Source organism: Corella eumyota, chromosome 1 (genome assembly GCF_963082875.1).
Source record: "Corella eumyota chromosome 1, kaCorEumy4.1, whole genome shotgun sequence".
Taxonomy (NCBI): Eukaryota; Metazoa; Chordata; class Ascidiacea; order Phlebobranchia; family Corellidae; genus Corella; species Corella eumyota.
This window is the reverse complement of record NC_137490.1, coordinates 15,832,014-15,858,379: the sequence shown is the minus strand read 5'-3', so window position 1 is coordinate 15,858,379 and position 26,366 is coordinate 15,832,014. Positions and strand designations below refer to the sequence as shown.

General features: G+C 31.9%; 4 protein-coding genes across 5 annotated transcripts; 1 reads left to right on the top strand and 3 right to left on the bottom strand.

Moving 5' to 3' along the window:
* The first annotated feature begins 171 nt into the window (after positions 1 to 171).
* Positions 172 to 3,066, top strand: LOC145740659 (acid ceramidase-like). Its single transcript, XM_082558478.1, has 11 exons — positions 172 to 299; positions 456 to 590; positions 716 to 796; positions 858 to 1,011; positions 1,130 to 1,175; positions 1,343 to 1,487; positions 1,607 to 1,743; positions 1,807 to 1,955; positions 2,053 to 2,159; positions 2,259 to 2,315; positions 2,386 to 3,066. Exons 1-11 carry the CDS (start codon positions 213 to 215, stop codon positions 2,473 to 2,475), a joined length of 1,188 nt encoding a protein of 395 aa, XP_082414604.1. The 5' UTR covers positions 172 to 212; the 3' UTR covers positions 2,476 to 3,066.
* LOC145740658 (putative ATP-dependent RNA helicase DDX52) lies at positions 2,429 to 5,990 on the bottom strand. The gene is made up of 7 exons (XM_082558477.1): positions 5,464 to 5,990; positions 4,613 to 4,983; positions 4,247 to 4,448; positions 3,992 to 4,178; positions 3,690 to 3,820; positions 3,311 to 3,492; positions 2,429 to 3,020 (listed from the first exon to the last, which is right to left on the bottom strand). Exons 1-7 carry the CDS (start codon positions 5,884 to 5,886, stop codon positions 2,813 to 2,815), a joined length of 1,704 nt encoding a protein of 567 aa, XP_082414603.1. The 5' UTR covers positions 5,887 to 5,990; the 3' UTR covers positions 2,429 to 2,812.
* Positions 5,991 to 6,758: 768 nt separating this feature from the next.
* Positions 6,759 to 16,542, bottom strand: LOC145763979 (cytoplasmic FMR1-interacting protein 1 homolog). Of its 2 annotated transcripts, none has more exons than XM_082575538.1 (25): positions 16,306 to 16,542; positions 15,983 to 16,162; positions 15,447 to 15,628; positions 14,103 to 14,221; positions 13,792 to 13,898; positions 13,471 to 13,575; positions 13,046 to 13,279; positions 12,900 to 12,975; positions 12,613 to 12,782; positions 12,311 to 12,477; positions 12,051 to 12,198; positions 11,426 to 11,579; positions 10,979 to 11,135; positions 10,581 to 10,740; positions 10,350 to 10,463; positions 10,060 to 10,179; positions 9,722 to 9,921; positions 9,396 to 9,514; positions 9,049 to 9,161; positions 8,754 to 8,975; positions 8,415 to 8,582; positions 8,106 to 8,225; positions 7,919 to 8,037; positions 7,557 to 7,704; positions 6,759 to 7,465 (listed from the first exon to the last, which is right to left on the bottom strand). In XM_082575538.1, exons 1-25 carry the CDS (start codon positions 16,510 to 16,512, stop codon positions 7,304 to 7,306), a joined length of 3,771 nt encoding a protein of 1,256 aa, XP_082431664.1. In that variant the 5' UTR covers positions 16,513 to 16,542; the 3' UTR covers positions 6,759 to 7,303. The 2 variants fall into 2 exon arrangements, with proteins under 2 accessions (XP_082431664.1, XP_082431663.1); XM_082575537.1 differs by lacking the exon at positions 15,447 to 15,628 and adding an exon at positions 14,878 to 15,059 and having other exon boundaries at positions 6,760 to 7,465.
* An 863-nt stretch (positions 16,543 to 17,405) lies between these two features.
* LOC145763980 (uncharacterized) lies at positions 17,406 to 24,191 on the bottom strand. The gene is made up of 7 exons (XM_082575539.1): positions 23,654 to 24,191; positions 22,967 to 23,480; positions 22,648 to 22,884; positions 22,159 to 22,372; positions 21,645 to 21,711; positions 21,018 to 21,426; positions 17,406 to 18,189 (listed from the first exon to the last, which is right to left on the bottom strand). The coding sequence occupies exons 1-7, from the start codon at positions 24,146 to 24,148 to the stop codon at positions 17,972 to 17,974; spliced, it is 2,154 nt and encodes a 717-aa protein (XP_082431665.1). The 5' UTR covers positions 24,149 to 24,191; the 3' UTR covers positions 17,406 to 17,971.
* Between the last annotated feature and the right edge of the window lie 2,175 nt (positions 24,192 to 26,366).

The following is a 26,366-nucleotide window of genomic DNA, read 5'->3' as shown; positions in this document are numbered from 1 at the left end:
AAAGGAAAAAGGGTTCTGTTTTTAAATATCACGTGTGTTTAAACTTCACTGCCAATCATGAAAATCAGCTGATATATTAGTTTTGTGGGAGGGTCTTTTTGTTTGTAAACAAACACTTTGATATTTGTAACTACGAGTTCTGTGTTTTGTTTTAATCATTTTTTATTTTATAGAATTGGTGGGGGTTAGTATAGATTTGTTGTAGTTAAAAAATGGAATTTCAAAGAGCAATATTTCTAGTAGTTTTATGCATTTCTACGTTATTGTATAAAAATGTTAAGTCGCAAGATATTCCTCCGGTAAGAGAACAAGAACCAAACATTTTTAAACAAATCACTATGTTTAACATATGCTGAAATTAATATTTTTATGGAAGTAAAACAGTAAAAACAAAGTATAATAAAAAAGTAAAAAATAAACAATAACCATGTAATGTAATTTTTTATTTTACTTAGTACACAGAAGAATGTCAGCATGGTATGTATGCTAACAAGGGACGATCAACTGGTCAACCCCCCAATTTCACTGTCGACTTAGATCTAGCACCTGAAGTAAGATGGAAAGAAGTTATGCAACATAAAGGAACCCAGGTTGATATATAAAATGTACATGTTTAAAGCATATTAAATTTATTTTAACGCTGAAATTTGAATACTTGATTTTTAGTTAATATTTAAAACTAGCAGATTTAAATAAACTCTGGTGTTTTTTAAAGATGAAAGCAATGGTGGAGCAAATCAAAATACTTGTTGGAGCATTTTCGCCTAAAATTATTGATGCAGTTGACAATTATTTGGTGGGTTTTATTAAACTACTAAGCATATAACATGAAAAATTACATTTTTTTATTTTTAAAGCCTGAAATAATAGAAAAACTCCCTTCCCCATATGACGGTGAAATAAAAGGAATTTCTCAAGTCTCTGGAATGAAACTGGGCGAAGTTTTGTTGTTTAATGTTTTCTATGAAATATTTACAATGTGTACTTCAATTGTTGCAGAGGACGCATCGGGTAAATACATTAAAGATGTAAAATAAATAATGCATTGCAACATAACATTTATTTAAACAATGCTGAAACATGTAAAGTAAATATGCTGATTTTGTCAAATATTAACATTTTTGTTTAGGCAATCTATATCATGCTAGAAACCTGGACTTTGGATTGCTTATGGGGTATGTTATTTGCCGACTTTTGTGTTTTATCAAAATAATTATTGTTTTACAAAATTACACATTTCATGTATGTATATATATTTTTTTCAAAACTAGCTTATAACATTAGCTATAGTGGTGGCCTATAATACAATGAATTTGTAACACAAGTTGTTATTATTTTTTAGTTGGGACACTAAAAATCACACTTGGCTAATTTCCGAATACTTAAGACCTCTTGTTATAAATGTCGATTTTATAAGAGGAGGAAAAATCGCTTACAAATCAGTTCATTTTGCTGGCTATGTTGGTGTATTATCAGGCATGAAACCTGTAAGTTTCCCTTTTTTTAAACTTTTACCTAAATTAGACAAAATTTACCCGATTTTAAAAAACAGTACTAAGGCAGTAGGCTTGTGATACAACTTTTAAATGGGAAAATTACATTGAAGGGCGTATTCACTTTCACCTTGAATGAGAGATTCAACATCGATGGAGGCTATATTGGAATGTTAGAGTGGATATTGGGTTACAGAAATGGATCATGGACAAGTTTTCTACCAAGAGATGTATTGGATAAGGCAAATAGGTAAACCTAACTTAATATTATTAAAATAAATAATCGTTTGAAACAATTTTATAAATTTTTTAGTTACGATGAGGCTGTCAGCATGTTGACAAAAACAGAAATATTGGCCCCAGTTTACTACATTGTCGGGGGTTCAAAATCTGGAGAAGGGTCAATTATTACAAGGGACAGGGAAAAGACAGCTAACATTTTACCAATGGCATCAACACAGGGTAAGTTTAAATACAAGAAAATTTATATAACTGTGCTACATTTGAGTATATAAAACCCTAATTATTACCATATGTAAATTTCACAATTCTGTATTAGAAAAGTGGTATGTAGTTGAAACAAATTATGATAATTGGGAGAGCGCACCTTTCTTTGATGATAGAAGAACACCTGCTAAGAAATGCATGGGTGAAGTTGGCTCAAAGGTAAAATATTTTTAACCCAGTTCAAGCATAAATATTTAAACAAACAAAAATTTAATACAAACAAGATGTTTTTATAAGTAAAAGTATTTTTTTTCACAGAATATTGATTTCTCAACATTATACGATGTTCTTTCCACAAAACCAAACCTAAATCAGGTAAATTTATTTTAATGCAACTCAGTTTTTTTATTCAAATTTCTTGATTTAAAATTTTCATATTTCAAAGCTTACAACATATACGACCTTGATGCAAGTAAACAAAGGTACAGTTGAGACTTACATTCGTGAGTGTGAAAACCCATGTTGGCCTTGGTAAATAATTTGAAAAAAAGTCTGGCAATGTTATGCAACTAATTTAATTGTTTGTAAATATGTTTTAACAAAGATGGCTTTAATTTTTTTTGCCTAAAGTTTCAGAGAAGTTCCAGATTTTAATAATCGCATATACAGTGTTTTAAATTGATTTTATTGTTTTCTTTTAATGTCAACGCTTTAATATACACTCACTTTCCATAGCAATTCATTTTCCTATCTTCAAAATCTTACTTAATTTTATTACCTATGCCTTAACAGTTCAAAAGGTTTGCAATATTGCATTTTTCAAGAATAAAATTTAAATTTAATGCCATTAATACCTCTTATACTATTGTAGATCAATTTGATTTTTTCATATCATCAGATTTATCCGTACTCTTTTCATTTTGTTTTTTCTTGAAATTTTTGATTTTTTTAGTTGATTTTTCTTTTTTGTGCTTTACAAGTAATTCTTTAGGTGCAGTTCTAATGGTCTCCCTTTTCCTTTCTGTTTTGGCGAATCTTTTTCTTTCGTCTTTTTGTGGTTTCTTTAGTTTTAACATGTATCTAAAATTATTTAACTTGAGTTTATACCAGGCAATAAAAAATATGATTACTCGTCCATCTATTTTATTTAAGCCTGAAAAGTATCTAATGTACTTAGAATAGTTCAAATGTATCTATAACAAAAGTGCTTTTCCTAGGATGTTTGGCAAGAAAAGGTAGTTTAGGGGTGGTTCTTTAATGTTTTCTGATTGGCCAAAATGTAAACATTAAAAAATGGAAAATTAAAATATGCTCCGTAATATACAAATTACTAAAAATTATTCATCATATCAAAAATTAAAAAAACTTACTCTGGTATTTCGCATCCAGCTTCTTTTATCACATTAGCAATAGATCTTAAAAGAGGTCGATCCTCATCTGTGAAGAGGGTGATCGCCTTTCCTGTCCTTCCAGCCCTTCCCGTCCTTCCTACTCTGTGGATATAACTCACTGCAGAGGTGGGAAAGTCATAATTCACAACAAGATTTACTCCCTAAAATAAATTAGCAAAAAATTTTATGTTTTTTATTATTATTGTATAAATGGGTAAACAGTTTAAAAAATTTTGTGGTAAAATTTCCAATAATTAAATAGGTCACAATCACAACTTAAAACATAATATTATAACAGTAATTTATTGTTAAAGTAAATACACACAATTAGCTTTAGATTAAGTAAAGATTACCTTACCTTAAAATCCATTCCTCTTCCCATTAACTCTGTACAAATTAACACCCAGGTTTCTCCCTTGCGAAAATTTTTTACAGCATTTTCCCTTTGAACTGGAGTTCTATCAGCATGAATTGCATCAATATTCATACCTTTAAAATGTAATAAATTAAATTATTATTATATACTACACAATTTGCCAACTTTGATCAAAAAAAAGAATAATATAGGCCCTTTTTGTTAATGCAGTCTTATAAATTTTGTTAATGCAGTCTTATAAAAAAATGATAAATTTTCAATTATTATATATAATTATTTTTTACCATCATAAATAAGTTCAGCAAATAACTCCTTTGCTCTTTCCTTTGATTGTACAAATATAAGCAAGGGTGGTTTAAATCCTTCTCTCATAATCTGCTGTAGAGCCAACAATTTTCCACTTTCATTGCCAACAAATTGAAGTCGTTGCTCAACTGATCTTACTGCCGTGTTTTTACTCCCAACTGTTATCTGATCAAGTTAAAATTTAGCATTTTTTACAAACCAAATAATTGAAAAACGAAAAATAAAGTAGTTACCTGCAAAACATTGTCCATATTAAGTAAACACCATTCCTGTACATCTTGGGCAAATGTAGCACTAAACATAGCTCTCCTGATAAGAGGATTTGTGCAAGAAGAGTAAATAATACCAAGTTGATCTCGAAAACTCCTGTCACTTTTTCCTTCTTCAAATAACTTGTCTGATTCGTCAACAATCAACCATTCCACGTCTTCCAAACTAAAAAAACATTTAATGTGTATAGGTAATAACTATAATAATCAGATTAATAAATTTTACCACATATAACAGATGAAATACATAATCAAAGTTTGTACCACATAATCCTATACCCCAGACTCATTAATAACTATCCCCATTACATTTTTATTGATCTTATTTACCTTATTAAAGGTGGATCATGCTGTAACAAATAAACAATTCTGTTTGGCGTTGTAATAAGCAAATCAATTTTTTTAGAATGTTTTGATCCAGACTGTATGTAAACTTGTGTCTCTGTTTTGTCCAACAACTTTGCAGATATAAGATCATTCAGATCATCATTCGAAATTAATTGTTTACAAACTCTTAATGTCTGTGATGCTAATTCTCTAGTAGGTGAAACAATCAGGCATTTAATTCCTCGTTTTCTTTTCTTGGGTTTCGGGCTGGTAAGCAATTTGGAAATTACTGGCACAAGAAAAGAGAGAGTTTTTCCAGAGCCAGTTGGAGCACATGCAAGAACCTCTCTATCATGCATTAGTGCTGGTATGGCCTACAATAAGATTTTTTTGTATATATCTTTATCCTCGATGTCGAAAAGTCGAATGCGCGACTTAAACATAGAGTAACATCAGTTACCCGGACCCAGTCTCAAGTTGCCTGTGGCAGTTTGGGATATTATAGATAATAATTGCCCGATAATTATGCTGCTGAATAAGGACTGGCTCAGCAGGAGTTCGTACCGTTTATAGCGCCTTACTTAAGGGCGCTACAGCATGAAATCAATGGGGATTAAACCCAAGGCCTCATGTGTGGGTAGCAAGTGTTCTTACCACTACACCACGCTGCCGGAGTTATTTAATAAATGTTAATTCAAAAATAAATTATTGCAGTAACATGGTTAATTTTAAACATTAAGTACCAGATGTCAACAAAATGCAAAACCAAGGAAATAAAGTCGAATTTTGCTTATATTACAAGATTAAAAAAAATCCTGGTAATTAGAAACCATAAATCCTTAAAATTTACTTACTTGCATTTGTATAGGAGTTAAATCTTCAAAACCCATCATGGAGGTAATGTTTTTAACGAGACGATCATTCAAGCTGTACAAACTTTTTAATTTGTTAAACGACATCACAAGCTCGGGTATGTCAGTTCCTTGGGCATTTATTCTAAACCTTTTTCGCAAATTAACTTTCTCATGGTCATTGTTTTTTGTGTTACCGTCATCAGTATTTATTTCTGATGTATTTTTACGTTTACCCAACTTTCCAACTTTATTAGATTTGTTGATTGCATTTAAGTTATTTGATTTGTGAAAAAAGTTCAACGGCGCTTTGGATTTTTCAGTAAGCACACTATTTGCTAGCACATTTATAGGCGAAGTTAGGGATTGTTTATGATTAAACTTTAGTCCAAATCCCAGTTTCTTAAATACATCGGCTTCGTCCATTGCTTACGGGTAAATTAACAAGCACAAACCAATTAATATTAACGAAAGTATTTACCTATAGAGCAATGCAACACTTTTAAGGGTTAAACTTTAGGACGTTATTTTTAAAGTTTATTTACTTCAGTACGCCGCACGTGTGACTCAACAGAGGTTATCACCTAATTAAGGACTACTTTAAATACCACTATTAGCTAATGAAATCATAGAGATACTAATATATACATATATATTATACATATACATATATATTATATTACATATACATATATATTATATTACATATACATTATACATATACATATATATTATATTAGTGTATATATTAGTATCTCTATGAATGAAATCCTCTTAAAACTGCAATGTAGATAAACTAATGTCAATATAATTTTTCAAATACTAAAATATTTTCGATAAAAGTTAGAAAAAGTTTTGGACTGCAAATTTAACTTATTTGCTAGTCTACCACAAAAAATTTTTGGTTGTTATATGGTCGCAAACAATGAAATGTTGCGCAACACAACTTGCGATTTTTAAGTAAATTTTTAATGGTATTGGAACTTTGGTTATCTGTATTTTCACGTCATTAAGTTAAATACAGGTTAATTAACCAATTAAATATAATAGCGCACTAGGCATTATATTTTAAAACTGCAGTTTAACTCATTTGCCACGCTATCATTTAAAACGCGTTAGTAGTATGGTCGCAATGACTTAAATAGTTTTTGATAATAAATAGGATTTATACAACAGACTTATACTTATTACAGGTGATTAAATTTATTAGAAAAAACATTTCTTTTATTTATTTATAATTAATATTCACCATTAAAATTTACAGAATTGTAAAATAAACAAGTTTGATTATATACAAGAAAAATTATAAAAAAACTGCACAATATAATATATAGCTTTGCAATAATTAACGCCACGGATGTATAATTATATATTATAATGATTGTTATTAAATTAAAGGCATAATTTATTCGTTTTATACACCAAAATAACAAAGTACAGCAAAGAAACATATAACAATAGCAAGAAACATATAACAAGTCTAAGTATAAACCATTGGTTATACTTCAGTACATAAATAATACATTCAACATGGCTCAAATAAAAACCAGGAACATTACAAAAACACACTATGTAAACTGATACAAAAAACATGAATTGGTCAATGGCTATGTAGCTTCTTATAGCTAAAAAGCGCCACATAATGGATGTATATTGTTCAAAAATATATATCACATAAGTAAAATACAAATTATTAATAAATGTGTATTTGTTTGTAAACAGTGTTTTCTTATTCGCTTCTCTTTAAAATTGACAACAAATTAGTTTTTAGACATATTGACTTATATATAATGACATCTATTTAATTTGATGTGGTATATTCATCTCGTTTGATGTGGTATATTTATCTCATGTTCGAAGCATGAATTGGAGGTTGGAAACATCGAACATTTTCCATCGGAGATGAGGCTTCAGCAGGGGGACTCAAATACTTTGTGATTATTCCAAATATTTCATTGTTGAGTATTTGAAACTTTCGAACACGCTCAACAAATTTCTTAAGGGGCTAGACACAAATATTTTTTTAATACATCTTTAATCAAAATAATTTTTTAACCAGATTTTTTTACATATTACATAAAAAAGTTACTACTTACCACTTGTTTAATTATCTCATCCTTCTCATCGTATTTTTGCACCTTGAGAACATGATATGAAAAGTCGAGAACTTCAAATCTTCTGTGTTGTTGAAGTAATATCATTAATGCACAAGATGCCCAGTGTAAACCATCACCAAATAGTTGCCTACAGTTTAAAAAATGTTGAGTACATACTATTTTTGACTGAAAAGCTTAATATTTTGAAAACAAGTGGTGCATTTTTAACCCAGAAAGTTAATTTACATCTTTTTATCAGATTATTAACATGATATATTTTATTACATTAACAGTGGTTTTTAATAAATAATCATTTTCTATAGTACAAATGATTAAATAATGTGGCATTTATTTGTACTTACTCAGTAGTAAACTCGTTAGCTCTGACAGGAATGCAATAAACAAACTGAATAGCACTCCACAGTCTATAAAACTCATTACATTCATCAACATGCATTACTCCATTGCTTGGTGCAGGACCCTTAACAAATAGTAAAAAAATTAGAAAAGGTTCATAAAGGATAAATGAAAAAGTTATACAACTTTTACCTTCCAGATAGGGTCATCTAGGTAAGATTTGATTCTACTTAACACAACTTCAAACATGGAGAGCCCACAACATAAACGTTCTCTTGTTAGCAAATCACCTTCTCTAGCTAACTCCTTTTGCTATTGATTTAATAAAACAAAGTGTATATTTAAATGCAAAAGTTTAATAATACTAAGGGTATATTATTTAATGTTAAAATTTACACAAATTCGTGGTAAGTTTTTTTATAACTAGAAAAAATTTAAATTATTAATGACAATTTTTAAATAAATATTGGATAATTTTTAAATTTAATTATTAAATATTACTTTAGTTGTTCCAAGCTTCTCAATTAATGGAACCAAATGAAGAGCTGAGTATTTTGCCTCCAACTTTTTTATTTTTGCTTCAAGTTTTTCTCCCTCTTTCACATAAGGACGAGGAATAATATTTTGAAAGGGAGCAGCATGGAGAAGATCACAAATTTCTTCCTGGTTCTACAAAAAAAATAACAACTTTTTTAAAAATTACATCGAGAAATTTTGTAAATCCTTAATTTTCCCATAACAAACAATTTTTTCTAAACATTCTCACATGTTAGTAATTGATTTATTGTAACTTATTACTTAAGTAAAAAATATAACTTAAAATAGAAAATTATAACTTACTAAATTTTGTTCTATCATCAAGCAAAACAGAATAGCATTTCCCACTTCCCTGAAGTTCTGGAACACTAAAGTCTTGAGCTCAGAATATTCGAGAACGTCTTTCAACTGATGTTGGTAATACTCCAAAACTCCAGGGGACCCATAATCAAACCGGGGTAGTTTGCAAATAGGGGGCATGACCCCGAAAAGAGTGGTCACATACTGAAGGATTGTTCCTTGAAGCTACATTAAAATTTGGTTTGGACATTTTGTTTTCGCCAACAAAAAAAATCAATTCTTTTTTTTTAATACATACCAGACTTTTAACAATCTTCAGTAACTCTTCAATAACGACAGCAATACCCTGATAACCAATCAAGTGACAAATTGCAGCAAAGTGAGGAAAACCAATAAATCCACTGTACAAATCTAAATCAAAAGAAAAGTTAAAAATAATATATTTTTTACATAAAGTACTAGCAAGCTGGAAACATAAATTAATTAAGCAAAACAAATGATCTAACTAAACTAAAAATCCCCCCAAATGGTTTTATAATTAAATTTAAAAGTTTTTTAGACTTTTTTAGTAAATTGGTTTACTGTATTATATAACACAAACATAAATGACATGCACACTCATATTTTACACTAACTCTGACTCACTTGCTATTTCCTTGTATGCAGCATTAAGATGTTTCGAGCCAAACAAGTAATGGTAAGCAGCATTGGGTGGTTTGTCTCGAGTTAATTCTTGTGAAAATGTGATTGGAGTTTTCACAAATCTAAAAAATATTTTTCAATTTTTTTTATAAAAAAATTACTTTGCACCCGAAATGTTATAACACTATTTTGACAAAAGTAAAACTTTAAGAATCAAGGTATAATAGAAAAACAAAACAACAAATATTTTCATTTACTTTAAAAATTTTTTTAACTAATTATAAATAAATTTTAAAAAATATTTAATTTAAGTTACATAGCAAATCAACCTGTTAGTAGATCCATTGTAGCAATAATTTGGCAAGAAATCATAGTTAAGTTCCCAGAAAACATGAAGTGTAATTCTGCCATAAGGAGCAGAAACATTGTGGTTTGCTTCACGCAATATTGCGCGAAATGAATCCAGAATCAAGTGCTCTGACAAAAGTTTGTGTGTCAGTCTGTTAACGTCTAACAACATTTCTAATTCCTATAACAAAAACATATATATAATCCATAAGCAATTTGATTTAGCCGATAACATATCACTCTTACCGTAAATTTTTTTTTTTATTTAAACTAAACTATCACATGCCTTACAAAACAATTTATTTTCAATGTAACTTACAATAATTCCAGTAATGTCACCACTTTCAAATTTTCCGATGGCCAACTCCACAGATTTGTGCAAAGCAACTTGCACTCGTTGTGTTATAAGACGATTCAAGTCGATTGAACGTCCCAACAACTTTATTTAAACAAATAAATTAAAGTTTTCCAAAAATTATATCTATATCTAATAATGCATACATTAACTTAAAGTTCAATTTTAAGACAGCTATGTATTTTTTTCAACAAACTGATAAAAATTGGTAATTAAACTGCTTTATTTTAGACAAAGTAATCATTGAAATTTACCTGCACATGCCTCTGTTTAAGCAGTGTTTCATATTTGTTGGCTTGTGGATAGGGTATAGTTCCCCCATATTCCTGTCTAAACTGTTGATCCAATAAAATTGAACCTGCTAGGTGCTGAAACAAAATAAAAGTTTTTAAATTTATTCAAAAACATTGCAATAGTAAAAATATATATACATAGAAACCTTATTTACTAATATCATAAGCCAATTTTACAGTTTATTTATATACCTTGAAATAGCCAAATATTTGATCAGATAGCTTGTACACAAACTGATCAAAACACAAGTTCACTTCTGCTTCTACCTCATCATAAAGAAACTGTTTCTTGAATGTTGTTAGAGCGTAGTGGGCACTATCACAATACAAATCAAGTGGATACAGAACAAACCTAAAAAATAAATAAAAAAATTAAACCAGGAATAATTTTAAACTAGATGTTTAACAATAATACAAAAAAAACTTTCAAAATTAGCTAAAATTGACATAAATATATTTATTTTGTTGGTAACATATCTATTAAATAAATATCAGAAAAACTCGTATGTTGTTATTAATAATAAATTTAACATTCATTATCAAACTATTGCAAAAAAATTTTTTTTTCCTAAAAATATTTATTGTCTTACTCCATCATTGAAGGTTCCTTTTTCTCGAGGATATGATCGGTTAAAATCCAGGGAAGTGACATCTCAATTGGAAATTGAATTCTTTTTCCCATCGTCAACTCAAGATAAAATTCTCGATACCAGAGTTGAGACAAATCACAACATTCCTGAAGTGTTTCTAAAGATTCATAACAGGAAACATAATAATTTTTACAAAAAAAAAAATTTTACAAAATTTTGAAGGTTGGTTTGCATGAAAAATGTTATAGAAGGAATTAAAACGCTCATTTAAAAACCATTTGAATTATATTTTTTAAACACAATTACTATATAACATGATGTCAATAAATACAATTCTGGTGAGTTTAAATTAAAAAAAAAAACAACAATTTATTTTTTCTTAATTAGAACTATATTTAAATTAATTACTAACAAAATTATTTTAAGCAAATTAAATAAGAATTATACCACTGAATGCAAGCAATGGTGCATAGAAAAAAGATTCTTTGTGAAATTTCTCAATTGCTTCAATGGTATGAGAATCAATCGAAGACTTCAACGTCTTTTTCGTTCCACTTTTGTCAGCGATAAGTGATTCCAACATGGTACGTACCATGTATAACTATGTAGTACAATGTGAAATTACAGTTTAACAGTAATTAAAAAAACATGCATAAGTGTGTAAATTATATGGTGACTTTTTGATAAAATAATTTTAAAAATTATGGAAGACTTTAAAATTATTTGAGACATTTTTAATTTCGTTCAGTTGCCTGTTTTAAATTAAATTAGTTTTTTTTGTCAAATTAGGTGATTGTTGTAATTGTTTAAATTGATTGAATAAAACCCAAGTGCCAAGATGTCTTACCCTCTAATCTTAACATTAAGGGATAAATATAAGATTCTTCGTGAAATTGTTTAAAAGTCTCGATAACTTGTTCCTTTTTAAAGTTTTTTCTTAAAGGGCCTTTGAATAACAATTCAACCAGTACCCTTGCCATGTATAGCTAGTAATTGATTTTACAACAAAACAATATTTATAAAATAAAAAACATTAAAAAGGTTTTATAGAATATTTCTTTTTCAACCCTACCTGTGTGCTAGATGGACCCACATTGCGTCTTGGAACATCAATGTGAAACCCAGTTTTGGGGTCTTTTTCACCCTTTAATGCCGGGTCATTTGGGGGTTCAAAACCCTGAAACCAGTCAGCACAAGTTTCACGCACAGATGTAATTATACTAAAGGTTTAAGTTAATAGTTCAGTTTAAACCAAATAATTTATTAACAAAGCTAACAAAATTAAAACCAGTTTTAATTGTAAATTTACATTACAACTTTCACAAAAATTACCTTTTTACATGATTCTTCTTTTTCTTGATCGCTTGTCTTAGTGGATCTCTCATTTTAAGTTGAACAAAATCCTGTAGTTTTCCATATATATGACATCTAATTGCCTCGTTAAACACACTTTCCATTCTTCCCATCAACACCTGGAGTCCCTTTATCATGGCTATAACCTATACATGTAATTGATAATACAAAAAAATAAATATCGGAAATAAAATAAATTATTTATTTCAACAACAAACAAACAAAGTACCAGGAACATGTTATTACAAGAAATCTAATGCAAAATAATTTTTTCAATTTACCTCAACCAAGGCATATTTCTCCTGACTGGAGTAATTGTATCTTGTTGCTCTTTCGTACTCCTCTGCATCCTCCGGACACTCAGGATTACTGTACTTATCAGTTGGATGAACCAACTTCCAGGAGTAAACCTCCATTACATGTGAACTCCACCTCGATAGGAGCTGAAGGCCTTAACAACAGAATATTAAAGATAATATTTTTTATAAAATTTTTATGACAAATTCAGATATTTTTCAGTGAAGTCTGTAAGTGTTAAATGTTTGTTAAAACGCATATCATAATATACCTTTAAGTGCCAAGTTGTACAACTCTTCACTTTCTTCATCTGATCTTGGTTGATCACGCTGTGCTGTGGTCACCACCTGCAATATAAGATTACTTAAAAAAACTCGAAAATCTAAAAAAAAATAGCAAATTTGAAGTATTTTTAACCTCGTTATTGCTGTGCCGAGCCAGTTCGCTTGTGTATTTAATATGTTCTTCTCTGATAGAAACCAGCTGTTCAGTCAAGTTATACTGTGGCGTAATTCCTGTGGTTGTTACATTTACAACACTTGCACTTGTGCATGACCACTTGGACTTGTTATCCTCATAATCTGACATGTTTTGGATGTAGCTGGCCAAGGGAATTTGCATGTCACCGAATAAGGGAACGACTTGAAGTTGCTATACACGAAAAATTAAATTTAAAAATGAGATATATTAAATTCAAATTTTGTTTACATAAAAACCTACTTAAATTAGTGCAAGAGTAATTTTTTGTTTAACTTACCTTTCATATAACCTACACACAAAATGCAATATACACACCCACATTATTTTTGTAAATGATATCATAATTAGTAATTTAAACTGACCTTAAAGAATTTGTCAATTTTGATATAATTTAATCTCTTTTTATCATGAAGTTTGTAGATATTAATATCTCTGTTGTTTAGCAGAAACAAACCAAATCCCATAACCTAAACAAAAGATAATTTTATTTAATTTTTCACAAAAAATTTATTTATTTAAAAAATTGTAAAAGCATAGGAAAGTAGGCCCAAACTATTTAAACTGGGCAAATATAAACATACCTTCGTATTAATTAAGTTAAAAATTAATAAAAACAATGCACACTTTAATTAAAAAAAACACTACAACATCTAACAACTAGTTAAATAAACTGAATAACAAACCTTTAAAAGCATGTGTTTATCAGATGGTATAAGATACATTTTGTTCTCATAATAATTCATGCTAATATTCACAATATCACAAATCAACTCTTCATACCCATTTATTCCTGTATTAAAATAATACAAAATTTGTAAAATCATCATTTAAATAAAAATTAATAGTTTATTTATGTCAATAAATAGTTTATTTATGTTTAATAGTTTATTTATGTCAAAATTAAATATTCCATTATCTAGCATAGATTATTTGTAAGTGGGTAAAGTCAATTTTGTTAAAAAATTTGAAAAGGAAAACATTATCGCAGTATTACCTGATAGTGCAAGCTTAAGAGATTGGGTTATCTTGTCGTGGTTTGCCAAGAACATTGACAAATTTTGAGATTCCTGAATGGATTGGGGATCTGACATCTTTTTTAAAAATTGAGCAGCTCTGCAAAATAAAAAATATGACGTTAATTTAAACAATAACATTTAAAAAAAATATATATAGCTTGTATACTAACTATTTACATTAACAAAAATGTTATTAAAAAAAATTTACACATGAGATATTTTAATGAACATGCAACATACATAATGTCCAAAAATGGTATAAAAATACCGTACTTAAAATAATACTTTACAGCATCAACATCATGCAAAAATTAAAAACATTTTATTTATTTTGACTATGGCAAAATCATTAAAAAAAAATTTAGCAAATGAAATGATGCTTTTTATCTGCTAAAGTACTAAGAGTCTTCTATTAAATCATCATTAATAAATATTTACTCTTACTACACCTGACACTACAACTTGAAAATTCATGGTGCTTTTATGGTTCTATATAACAACTAGAAATAACCTCACTTACTGATCCTATCTTAAATATTAGTAAAGTTAGGTTACAAGAAGGTTGGTCCATTCTTATATTAGTTCACCCAGTTAAAGACAGTTTTAAATTAAGCTTTATCATAGGTATAAAGCATGTTTTTTCAATGCATTACCATATACTTTACATATTTAAATTGTGATTTTAACAACACTATATATACAACATTTAACAAATATAAAGTCACTTAAATCTACCAAATGTTTGTAACATACCTTCTGTAAGCAGAATAATCATTTTTAACGCTACTTTTCATGTTTTTGAGTGCATCCAAGACTGCAAACATGTTGATAAACTTTCCTAAAGTTAAGAGATAAGCCTCGGAAACAAAATCTTTACGACGTTCGTGATGACACAATCTTTTTACTTCTCCGATAAATTTTTCAACAGCAAGTTTCTAAAAAAAAATTAAAAATGATTAATTTTTGATATTACCAGGCAGAAAGAAAAAATTCTGCTGACTACTGTTTATCGGCTCTTCTTTTATAGCTTATAATTCAATATTCTTTTTTATTTTTTCTAAGTTATTGACTATCTTTACTTTGTTGATAAATTTTTAGCCTATTTCTGAAACTAACAATTTAAAATTTCAATGTAAAAAAAACAGCAGCTCATTTCAATCGAAAAAATAGAAAAGCAAAATCAAAATGGCAATCCAATGCAAATGAAATTCGGCAAAAAAGTGAAACAAACTGAGATATTGCAATATATGAATTGTCAGTTGCAATAAAAACAGTAGTCCCGAAAACAAAAAACTTTGCTTTCAAGATGTCATTTTTCCAACCTGCGATATAACGACAAGTCATTACTACATGAAGATTTCATGTTTTTAAGAGCATCCAAAACAGCCAACATGTTTAGAAAACGACCCAAAATTAAGTAGTAACTTTTCGATGCGAATTCTTTCTTGCGATCGGGAGAAGACATTCTCAGTATTTCAGCGTAAAATACTTCCACTGCTTTTTTCTGTTGGAGATTGGTTAGTAGAAGTTGTGTTAAAGTTACAATTAAAATAGGCACAACAAATGTGAAGTAAACAGATACTTTGTTAGATTAATAATAACAAAAGAATTTAAACTAACAACATTTTTTAAAATGAAATAACTTTAATCAATTACATATGAGTAATATTTAAACAAGATTTATAAACTATATGTCAGATAGAAGATTTTTATTTATTAGGCAAAAAATTATTTTACATAGCCTATCTTGACTTTAACTTTTATATATATATGACTAGAAACGACTGTAACTTCATAAAGTAAAATAAAGTTAAGTAAATAATAACACTTAAGTAAAAAAAGGAATAAATAGTTTTACCTGAAAATGCATAAAGTTCATTAACTTTTGTACTTCAGGTTCCAAAACCTGAACAGTTTTCTCATAAATCTCTGATCTGTTGGCTTGTTCATTACATTTTACTTGTGGTATTGCCCTTGAACAACTTCTCCATGTGTACAACATCACAGCATATGTGTGACCTTCTTCCAACATGGCATTCTAATAACATAAGACATTTAAAATACTATTATTTATATAGAACAGAACTTTTTTTTACTTTGCTATGTTTGTAGTGGTTTTTTATCAAATAGGCTAGTAGGAAACAATTACAAGTATATATATGATTAAACTTATTTTCGTACCATGTTTGAATGGACAGTTGCTTCTTCAATGTACTTAGCAACTCCAGTGACAAATGCATTTCTATCTTCAAAGTTGGTGTCAAAGTTAGCTTGGTAAACTAAGGAAGTAGGTAAGGGTTCAATGCAAGGTTGTTGATCTGGTAAAGGCAACTCTTCCAATAAATCAACATTAGACAAGGCATCCTCTAACATTACATTACCAGCCATGTTTAGTTACAATAAAAGCCACCTTATTAAAAGTAGTCTAAATGAAGTAAATATCAAACAAAAAGTAATATGCTGATAAGAATATGAGTCAGTCTGTCAATCCTGAAACAATTTTTCACTTTTATACAAGTCAGAAAGAATTACTTTAAAATAGTTTTTTTATCTTACAACATTTTAAATCTTTTAAGTTATACTATATCAATCAAAATTTACAAAAACATTATAAATACAACAAACAACAAAAGCTCAAGTTGCAATGCATTTTCACGATTTTCTGTAGTATGTTTACAAAAAAAAATCCGCCCCAAATTAAACGCAGTTGTAACTGCAATGTGACACTTTCGAAACGAAACGAAACATCATGTCACCGATTTACAAATGTTCTACATTGTTTTTAACATTAATAAAATAATGTATAAAAAATTTATTTTGTTATTTTTAAAATATCAAAAGCCTGTGTCGTTGAGTAGCAATCAGTTTTAAGCGGCGTTAGCTGCATAGCTCACTACAATGGTTTTAAACACAGTCGTAACACATACATAACAATTTATTATTACACCCAATGTCAGAAATTTCTTTCCCTTAATACCTCTTTTGGTCTATGTTTACACAATCATTCCCTTTTACACTGTTTTTAAAATAATTACAAAAAATCCTTGATTCTTGATTAAAAAATTTAATATACCACCAAAAGACTTACTAAAATATTCTGTGTTTTGTTTCTTAACAAATTTAAAAATTTAGTAATTTCTGCTTTATTTTGTGAAAAATTTAATCGATTTAAAAACATAAACAATTAAGCTGTTTTGCAATGGTGCATTTTAATTTCTACATTTGTTTCAATGACTTTCCTTATACAATAACTTACAAAGATAAACAAACCAACTTTTATTTTTAGCAAGTGTATTTTAAAAAAATTATGAAAACCACAATTTTCACAACGAGTATAAACATTTTAAGTGCTCTGTGTACATGCTTGGCGAAAAGATACAGCCAGAAAAAAGGTTCCAAAAAATACCAGTAAAAATAAAATAGAAGCAAAAAATAAGAAACAAAAAAGCAATATACAAATTGCAAAGAACTTTATAGAACAAGTTTATATGTTTAATTGTCCGGTAAATAGACAGTAGGAACTCCCGCACCCAAAATCATAACAAAATTTAAATAGTGTGTACTTAAAATAGAAGCGCTAACAACTTATGGAAAATTATTATAATTAGATATAAATACAACTTAGCAAAAGTGTGGAAATTGCCATTTATTGGCAATGGCGCACAAAATATTGTAAAACATAAATTAGTGACAAATTAAAAAATATTTTGTTATTCGCAAGTTTCCCTATTTAAATAAATAGAAAATCTAATAATAAATACAGAAAATTCCTTGGCGTTTGTAACAGCAGGCGTAGACTATAGTTGCTATGGCATCAAGTGCTAAAACAACTTCACAAAACCACAATTTATCTGCTAACTTTAGATTCACATGTCGGACTTGCGTTCACCATTTGATGTCGTTTCATATGTAAAGCAAGGTGATCAGACCTCGAGAAAGCACGTTCACATTGGCGGCATCGGAACGGCTTGTAGCCGGTGTGTTTGCGGTAATGTCGAGTTAGTTCGTCTGAGCGAGCAAACTTCCAAGTACAACCATCCCACGTACATTGGTAAGGCTTCTCTCCTGTTTTAAGAAAACATAATTATGGTTATTTGCCGTGTATATGTCAATTTACAAGTAAAACGATCTCTTACAAAATATCAAACTTAAAGAAATCCATTAGGTTGCTTGTAATTTTAATAGTACGACAACGAAGTGTATGCAATATCGAAAAACGTATTGATTATAAACAAGTTAACTATAAAAAGTCGAAGCCATTTAACTTTAAAGTAATCAACCAATTCGCATCCTTTTCCGACCATTCAAACATTTTGACCTAAAACGAAGCTCGCATAAAAAATGAAAAACTAGTAGGGTTTGGTTTTAAAAAAAAAACTACATTTTATATAAGGTGGGACTACACAAAAGCCAAGTTGTTTATATAAACGGTCTTTGTTACGCACAGCAAAGATTATTAGATAATATTTGGACAAGCTGTGAGACAACGCCTTATTGTTAGTAGGCCAGGCCAAGGGAATTGCTCTATATTGGCTATCAATCACAGGGCGTTGCCTCTCAACCCTTAAACACGTTTGTACCATTTAAAATGCACACTGAAGTTGCGATGGTGGCCGTATAAGAGTTGAAAATAGACAAGTGCACTAGGCGGACAAGTTGCGACTTGATCGAACAGCGAACTTCATACAAAACCCGCGACCTTTGTTCTTTGCACAGCGGCTTAAGTGTACTGTATTTTGCACACAGCATCGTTCGTTGCGCAATTTACTTGGGTAATTGAATGCAATTCTTGCTAGTTCGCCCAGCTTAGCAAACTACATCACGGTCCACCTACTACGGCCTGAGGAATTCTCGTTCGTACAGATTAGAAACGTTGTGAAAAGTGGCAGCTGACCGCAAATAGAAATGACGTCAAGTTTCCGCGTATACGGTAATCAGCAAAAACCACTGAAGTCAATTAGGGGTGAAACTCGACCCCGAACCGTGGAGACTTTACCGCGCATTATTACCCGTCGCCGAGGTCATTTGGTGCTGAATGTTTCCGTTCTGTTTGGTTTAAAAGGGAAATAAACAGTTCTCTAGTACGAGCAGTTTGCGAGCGACCGATAAGTAGCGAAAGGTCGGACATGCATTACTGGGTTTCACGCGGCCGCGTTACCGCACATTAGCGCAGACAAGGCAGAAATCACGCAGGGCTATTGGGCTCGTTTTCCAACGAGAAATCACAACCACCGCCCATTTTCGAACAATTGTCTGGCTTGGCTGCCTCGACGAAACTGGATAACGCGTCACGGGTGGACGAAACCGAGCACAGATTATATAGGAAACGCCTTTGTTTGTCTCCGCTCTAATCGTCACAATTCAATCAATTGCAAATATTGGAAATTTTTATTTTATTGTTTATGTAAATTAAGACGTGTGATTTTTTAAATTAAATTGTTAAATATATAATGCCGGCAGTTACACCTTCAAACCTAATGGAAACAAAATCGTTGTTCAATTTTGTATACACAATCGTATTATTTTAAAATATATCATATTGTGGGTAATGGGATCAGCCAACGAAAGTCGAATCTTATTCAAACCCAATCAAGCGTTGAGTTCTAACGCCCGAAAAGCAAAAAAAATTGCCAAGGAATTTAAGAGTAAGCATCATGCACATAATAAAGGATTTAGAATTTAACGAGGTGATAGACAAGTCTATCATAATGTAAGACTCTTTATCTCCGTAAACCACTTTTGAATGTGTTTACACTGCATAAAATCAGACCGGCTCTGTATATATGTACAGGGGTGCGCGCATATACCATACACTGCGATGATTAAAAACCGAGCGTGTTGTAACTTGTATAATAACGATGTCGCAAGGGAAAAGTAAACACGACAAAATGGCCCGAATAAATAACCACCTGTGTTTGGGGTTAGGTACAAGGCGTGACTGAACCACTAAAATAAAAATTCTTTCGCCGCAAGAAATAAACAACTAATTGAAACCTCGTTTAATAATTCATTGGCATTGAATAACGGGCGCGGAAATTCCGATCGCAATTTGTTGATATAACCAAAGCGGTTGACTCCCTTTCCAGCCAGCGTACCCGTGACTCACATCAAGAAAAGGCTAAACACAGACGGAGTGTTTAAGCTTATAGCTAGCTTTATTAAAGCGTGACGGGCTTGCTCTTGAAATATCGGCTTGATAACAACGTATCGTTATTTTCAACACAGTAAAGAGAATGGATTGCTTTGTTTTCAATTTACATATTCTAGCACGATTTTAGAAGGGAATTTCTGTTTAAACTGATTGATTGTGTCAAATAGAGTATTATAAATTGCACTGATGTGAGGTTATTGCCGTTGTACACTAGATTAAAATATGCACAAGCAATTTATATATACTTATTGCAACAATAGACCAACGCCCGAACAAAACACATAATATCTTTCGCTTCGTCTAAGCTAATAAAATTTTAACTATTAACTATTCCCGCAAACGGCGGAACCAATAAATAATGGATTTAGGTGTCACCACCCTTTAACAAAGCGCACATTCAGTTCATTCTGCGTTAATTAAACATCGGCCAGCCAGCTGTAAAGTAAAGTGACATAAGGGGCGTATCCGAGTCTGGTATTCGCCGATGCGAATCGTTAATAAACGACTAAGTTGAAGGCCGAATTAATCTGAAGCGACGATATATTTCCTGGAATTCACCCTTACATAAACCCAAATAAGGTCGGGGGAAATCACAAACGTACACAAATACAACTTATTTTTCTATTCAGGTTTACACTAGCCTAAAATAACGCAACTATGCGAGGTTGCGTTTTATTCTTTGATTCGGTTAAATTTAGAATTAGATCAACAACTTGAAATTAGGAAAGTGACGATTTCTTACCTGTGTGGGTTCTGCGATGTGCTTTAAGATGCGAACTTTTAGTGTAAGCTTTCTCGCAACCATCAAAATCACACAAGTGGATTCGCCTCTTCTTGGATGAAGCTAAGTTGGAGTCAATATCCGGGTATCCCATCATGATAGACTCTTCAGGGGAGGACCTCGACTCTTGATAGGACCCTTCCACTCTTGGCGAGACGGGGGAGTGAACTGGGGCAGCTGACGAGTCACCGACGCTACTTTTTCGCCCATTTAAGTTGTAGGGGTGAAATTGATAGCTTCCCATGCGTGGCGGGCTTCGGTCTATTTGTGGCCCGTGTAGAAAAGCTCGCATGCCGTTCTGGCTCGGTGGCGTGGTTCGCATTGGACTTCCTCTGCGCGGGCTGTTACGTAGAAGATGACTAATGGTCGCCTGCAAGTAAATAACGTTATGTAAATACAGTGTGAAGTGGTAAAATGTATCAAAGTAACCTATTTTAACTGCTAGCGTATAATTATCATAAAACCTAGCTGTCACTTCCTGTGCTATAAACAAAGAAAGACAATAAATCACATGAGAACGTGTAATGTATATCAAGAAGGCGTTGCCTCAAATTATTGCAACGCAGCAATAAAAAAGTCATAACTTACCGCTGGCAGTGACTTGCTAAAACGCTGTGAGGGATCGAAATTGTCTGAAGAGGGGTAGGGGTGTGATCTGTAAACGAAAATAAATATTTACATTTGACATTGTGTTAATGAGATTGACCTACATAAATAAACTCGAGACTAAAATAGAGCTAATGTTGTACAGGACCACCAATAAATAACAAAAGGTAATTTAGACAGTTCGGGTGTGTTACCGGTTAAATATAGACCAAGCTAAAGGCCTGCCGATAATTTTAAGACCTATAAACAATATACCACAGCACTTAAGCGAAGCTAAATTATCCGTCAACTTTACAGTCGTAATACGACCGGTGGCAATTACGATTTACTGTCGCAGCTAAATAGCTCGGCTAAGAATGGCTTCAAGGGATGTTTAACATTTCAAAACATAACAACAGATAAATTAGACGACTAATCATGTTGTGCCACGAAGGAAATTACGCTCGTAATTAAGACGAGAATAAATCACAAACGCCATTGTTTACAAATTACTCACCTCAAGCCCTGATACATCGCGTCCAAATCGCTAACCCTCTGTCCGGTTAAAAACATGTACAGTGGGTGGGTAACTGGGGGAACGAAACCGGTCGGGGTATGGTGCTCGGGGGAAATCGGAGTAGGGGGGCTCATACTTTTCGCTCGATCGTAAATCGAATGATCTAGGGAATTGCTGAACGCTCCCCGTCCGGTGACGTCATCAGGGGAAGAACCTAAATAACAATAAAAAACATTACGTTATTTATAATTTTGTAACAGTATACGCAACAGAAATTACGTGGTAACCGCATTGTTTAATGCTATTTAACCACATGATAACTTACCGAGTTACCGGGTAAAAATACCGTTCACGTTACTGATTTCGAGATTACATCATTGGTATTACCACAAACAGGTTTTTATACCAGCCATGAGTATAACAGTTTTATTTTTAGATTATATTTTGAATAATATTTTTATTTATTTTATTTATGGTCAATTTTTTTACCATAAGCAGAGTCGTTAGCCGACGGCATTCTATTTGAACTCCAGGCATGAGCTTTTTCGGCAGCTGATGACGTCACGCTGTGGTGCGAGTGAGGAGAAGACGACGGCGAAGAGGATGTGGGGGAGGGTCGACGTTGTTGTTGTAAGGGATTGCGGATGTGCTGATGAAAACTTGAATGAAAATTAGGCGGCGACAACGTCAGAATCTGAGGCCGGGTTGGGATTTTAGTTCGGCTACCTGAAAAATAAAACCCATTTTAGTTTTTTTTTTATAATATAATGACTAACTTTTTCAAACGCGAGCCTTGGTATTTGCTTACAATATTCTGTTGCTTCTTCCGTTTTAATCGAATTGTCGAATCGGCCATGGTTGACAGGTAAAAATGCTGATTGTCTCGTCGGTCGACTGGTTTCGTCATCGTGTGGGAGGGACATAATACTACGAACCGAAAAGGAAGAATTTTTTGTGGGAAAAACGTCATCACAAGTCGCTTTTTCCGATTTCACCAGTTTAGGTCGTGACTGCTTGGTTTCTGATCGCTTTGATAAATCGAGCGCTAAACAACAGTCGTCAGATTTACTGTCTTTGCCAGCTTTCAAGGCTGATTGTTTTGCTATGCAGCAACAGGCACTGTCCAATGAATTTGTTTTTTGAAATCGAGACTGGAGGGCTGCAGATGTTGTGTGGCTTTTATTTTGGCACAGGTTTAAATGGGAGAAGTTGCGGGGTTCGGGCGATCTCCTCGAAGGTTCAACAGTGACATGAGGTGACGAATCACAGCTTGTTCGTCGAATTTTACCAACGGAAGGCTGACGAACAACGTAGTGGTCGTTCTGTTTAAAACAAAAATCAATCTTTAACACATGTTAAACATCATAAAACGCCCTTGTTATTTATATAAATACACCGTTATAATGTGTGTCGATAATTTACAATGCGTTTCGGACGATAATAAGTTACTTATAAATTCTTAACCGCGTTTTAAACAAGTAAATATTTGACTTACAATTTTTTCAGGCTTTGCTTCTGCCTTTAATAGTACATTTCCGTCCTCGCCAACAAGCAACCACGTACACTTCTCTTTTTTGATTGATTCCAGAACAGAAGCTTCCTCCATGCGTTTTCCGGACAAGGCTAGCTCGTCTGCGATTTCAATAAGATTTCGTTTTCTGTTGAGGTTGCCATGTGGTGCTTCAAAACTTTTATTCGTGTGTTCAGTAATCGGGGAATTAGTGTACGATTGTAGAATCCTTTCTTTCTTGCTCAGCGAGATGGGCGACGATTCTTTTCGGCGCCTTTTTAAAGCCCCACTCGCGAAATGTCCAGACGAAGAGGGAGAAATATTTTTTGGGGAACAAGAAATTTTTTCAATTCCGTTTTGTTTTGTTTCTGGACTTGGTGATAGCCGTTGTGTTTTGTCATTACCAGAAGTTTCTTTTTGGTCCAAGTCGGTCTTTGTTTCGGCTTGTTTTGATAATCCGTTCGAATCCATTGGTGTCATTACGATTTAAATTTAAATAAATTATATTTAGTCCTAAATATAAACTTCTGTGACAATACATTATATATTATAAACTAATTTGGCAATAAATCTCCTTTATAATTAACTTTTATTTATAAATAAACTTATGTAACAAAATTCTAACTAAAGTTAATTTGAAAAGATCACCTTTGCCATTCGATAACAAAAAATAACTAACGTTTTAATCATTAATGTTATATAAGCTAACCACTTTGATGAGTACTTGTTTCACGTATGTGGTTCTAAAATAAACTTCTGAACAAGAGCTTGACAGAACTGGAATAACATTCTTCTAGCTTGTAAGCCAGGCTATATACTGTAATTCTATTGCGCGACCGCTTAAAATCGGCAAGAGAGAAACGCTGCCTTTTTTGCCAACCCAAGTTGAGTTCATCTTCGTTTTTTTAGTACTGGCGCTGTACCACGCCCCTGATTAGCTAAACATCAAATTGCCAACGTTCTACTCCCACATCAAGAGGTAAGAGAATAAAAGAAAGAAATAAATCAGTTGCGTAATAGCACAACAGGAAATAATACTTGCATGGCGTGGTGCAGCAGCTTGCCTTCCCCTAACAACGTAGCACATACGTGCGAGAATTTAAATGCACATTTTAAACTCAGCCGATGCTGCGGCTGATACAACATAAATTTCTATAAAAAACTTTTGAACTCGTTGTATATAATACTCGAGTAGTTTATACACTCTAGTTAATAAAAAATACTAAATAATTCACAAACAAAAAGCGGTAAAACTAAAACTTTTTAACGATTATAAATTATTATAAATTACCCTTAATTTGCATACCTAATTTTTTACAGATACCCTTAGTTGTTGTTTTTGAGCACAAAAATAAACAGTAAAACCCCAAATCTTAAATAAAATCGAGTCAGAAGCACAAAAAGGCGTCATGCCTGATATAGATTGTATGGCTTGAAAGAATACGCAGTCAAGTTGCTGCGAACCGTAACCTGTAAGCCTGGGTTTCAACAATAGCAGTGCATTGTTCAAGAGCAGTTCGTTTATCAAGGGGGCGTTACGTATACTCAGAATACAACAAAAAAAGTAGCCGTCTAAACTTCCAATGACGTAATCTTCTCCCCTTTTGCATCAACCCCAGCGTGTTAGAGTCACGCTTTCGGCTACCAACAAACCTAGCCAACCCGAAGTGAAACCATAAGCAATGTGTCTGCATTCCGCACATCAAAAACACAAGGCCATCGAGCCATAGCGGGTTTGGACACGCCCAGTGGTGCTAGCACAAGGCTTTGTTAGCGCTAACAATCGATTCCTAACGCCGAATGTGCGATTGGGAATACGCCCTCTCAGCTAAGAAAACATTCGGTGTAATATTTAATAGCAAAGAAAAGCAGGCGCCTAATAGTCAGGAAACAACTGTCGACCCATTGTGTTTATTACAAAAAAAAAAAACTATTTCCATTTTCCATGGTATTTAATCGAAAAAGATATTGTTGGTTTAAAGAGTTTTGCAAAATGTTACAAATAATGCTAACAACCAATTCTATCAACCCCCAGTTTTTAATTTTCAGGTAACACAAAACTAATGGTCAACATTATTTTTACAATGAAAGGCGTTCTCAAAAATCTCCTTCATATTTTGAACAACAGATTTTGTTGCTTAGATAAAACATTCTAGCGACTAATTAACTAATGTTCCAATGGGACGCCGAGTTACAACATCGCGTATTTTACACTCAGCAAAAATTCGATCTGTCGTTTTTTTCGTTATCTTGTATTGACATATGGACGAATTTCCGCATTCGTTTTTCTCTGCTTACGATTTCTTATTCGATTATTTGAAGGTGTAAAATCGCTATGGTTATAAAGCCTGTTTTATATCGCCAAAGCGACTAAAATTGCAAAAATATGTAGGATTCCCCACAAAAGCTGCATCTAATCTCATTGTGGAAACAGCTCGTCACGCTACGTCTGCAATGAGGGCGTCTAAATTCCCGACACAAGTGCGCTGACGTAAATGCAATCGAGCATCGTCCGTGGCTTTTGTGTTATTGCGAGTTTTTTACCTTGATCCGACTAAATCTTCGAAATCGCCTGTACTTATGACAAAGCGACGATGGGATGTTATGACTAAAACAAAATAAAAAATAGTTTTTTTTTTTGTGACAGTTCTTGTGGCACAAACGATCCATAAATAAACAACACAACATCACGGAACAA

Bases quoted from the DNA above. Each gene is read 5' to 3' on its own strand.
- LOC145763980 (XM_082575539.1), bottom strand. From the start codon at position 24,148: ATGACACCAATGGATTCGAACGGATTATCAAAACAAGCCGAAACAAAG. The intron at 23,481-23,653 runs GTAAGTCAAATA...TGTTTTAAACAG, and splicing joins AAGCAAAGCCTGAAAAAATT to AACGACCACTACGTTGTTCG. The intron at 22,373-22,647 runs GTAAAAAAATTG...ATTGTTATTTAG, and splicing joins GGCTAACGACTCTGCTTATG to GTTCTTCCCCTGATGACGTC.
- LOC145740659 (XM_082558478.1), top strand. From the start codon at position 213: ATGGAATTTCAAAGAGCAATATTTCTAGTAGTTTTATGCATTTCTACG. The intron at 1,176-1,342 runs GTATGTTATTTG...ATTATTTTTTAG, and splicing joins GACTTTGGATTGCTTATGGG to TTGGGACACTAAAAATCACA. The intron at 2,316-2,385 runs GTAAATTTATTT...CATATTTCAAAG, and splicing joins CAAAACCAAACCTAAATCAG to CTTACAACATATACGACCTT.
- LOC145740658 (XM_082558477.1), bottom strand. From the start codon at position 5,886: ATGGACGAAGCCGATGTATTTAAGAAACTGGGATTTGGACTAAAGTTT. The intron at 4,179-4,246 runs GTAACTACTTTA...TAACTTGATCAG, and splicing joins ATATGGACAATGTTTTGCAG to ATAACAGTTGGGAGTAAAAA. The intron at 3,021-3,310 runs GTAAGTTTTTTT...AAATAATTTTAG, and splicing joins GCTGGATGCGAAATACCAGA to ATACATGTTAAAACTAAAGA.
- LOC145763979 (XM_082575538.1), bottom strand. From the start codon at position 16,512: ATGGCTGGTAATGTAATGTTAGAGGATGCCTTGTCTAATGTTGATTTA. The intron at 11,580-12,050 runs GTAGGGTTGAAA...TGTACTACATAG, and splicing joins TGGGTCCATCTAGCACACAG to TTATACATGGTACGTACCAT. The intron at 8,976-9,048 runs GTATGTATTAAA...ATTTTAATGTAG, and splicing joins TGAAGATTGTTAAAAGTCTG to CTTCAAGGAACAATCCTTCA.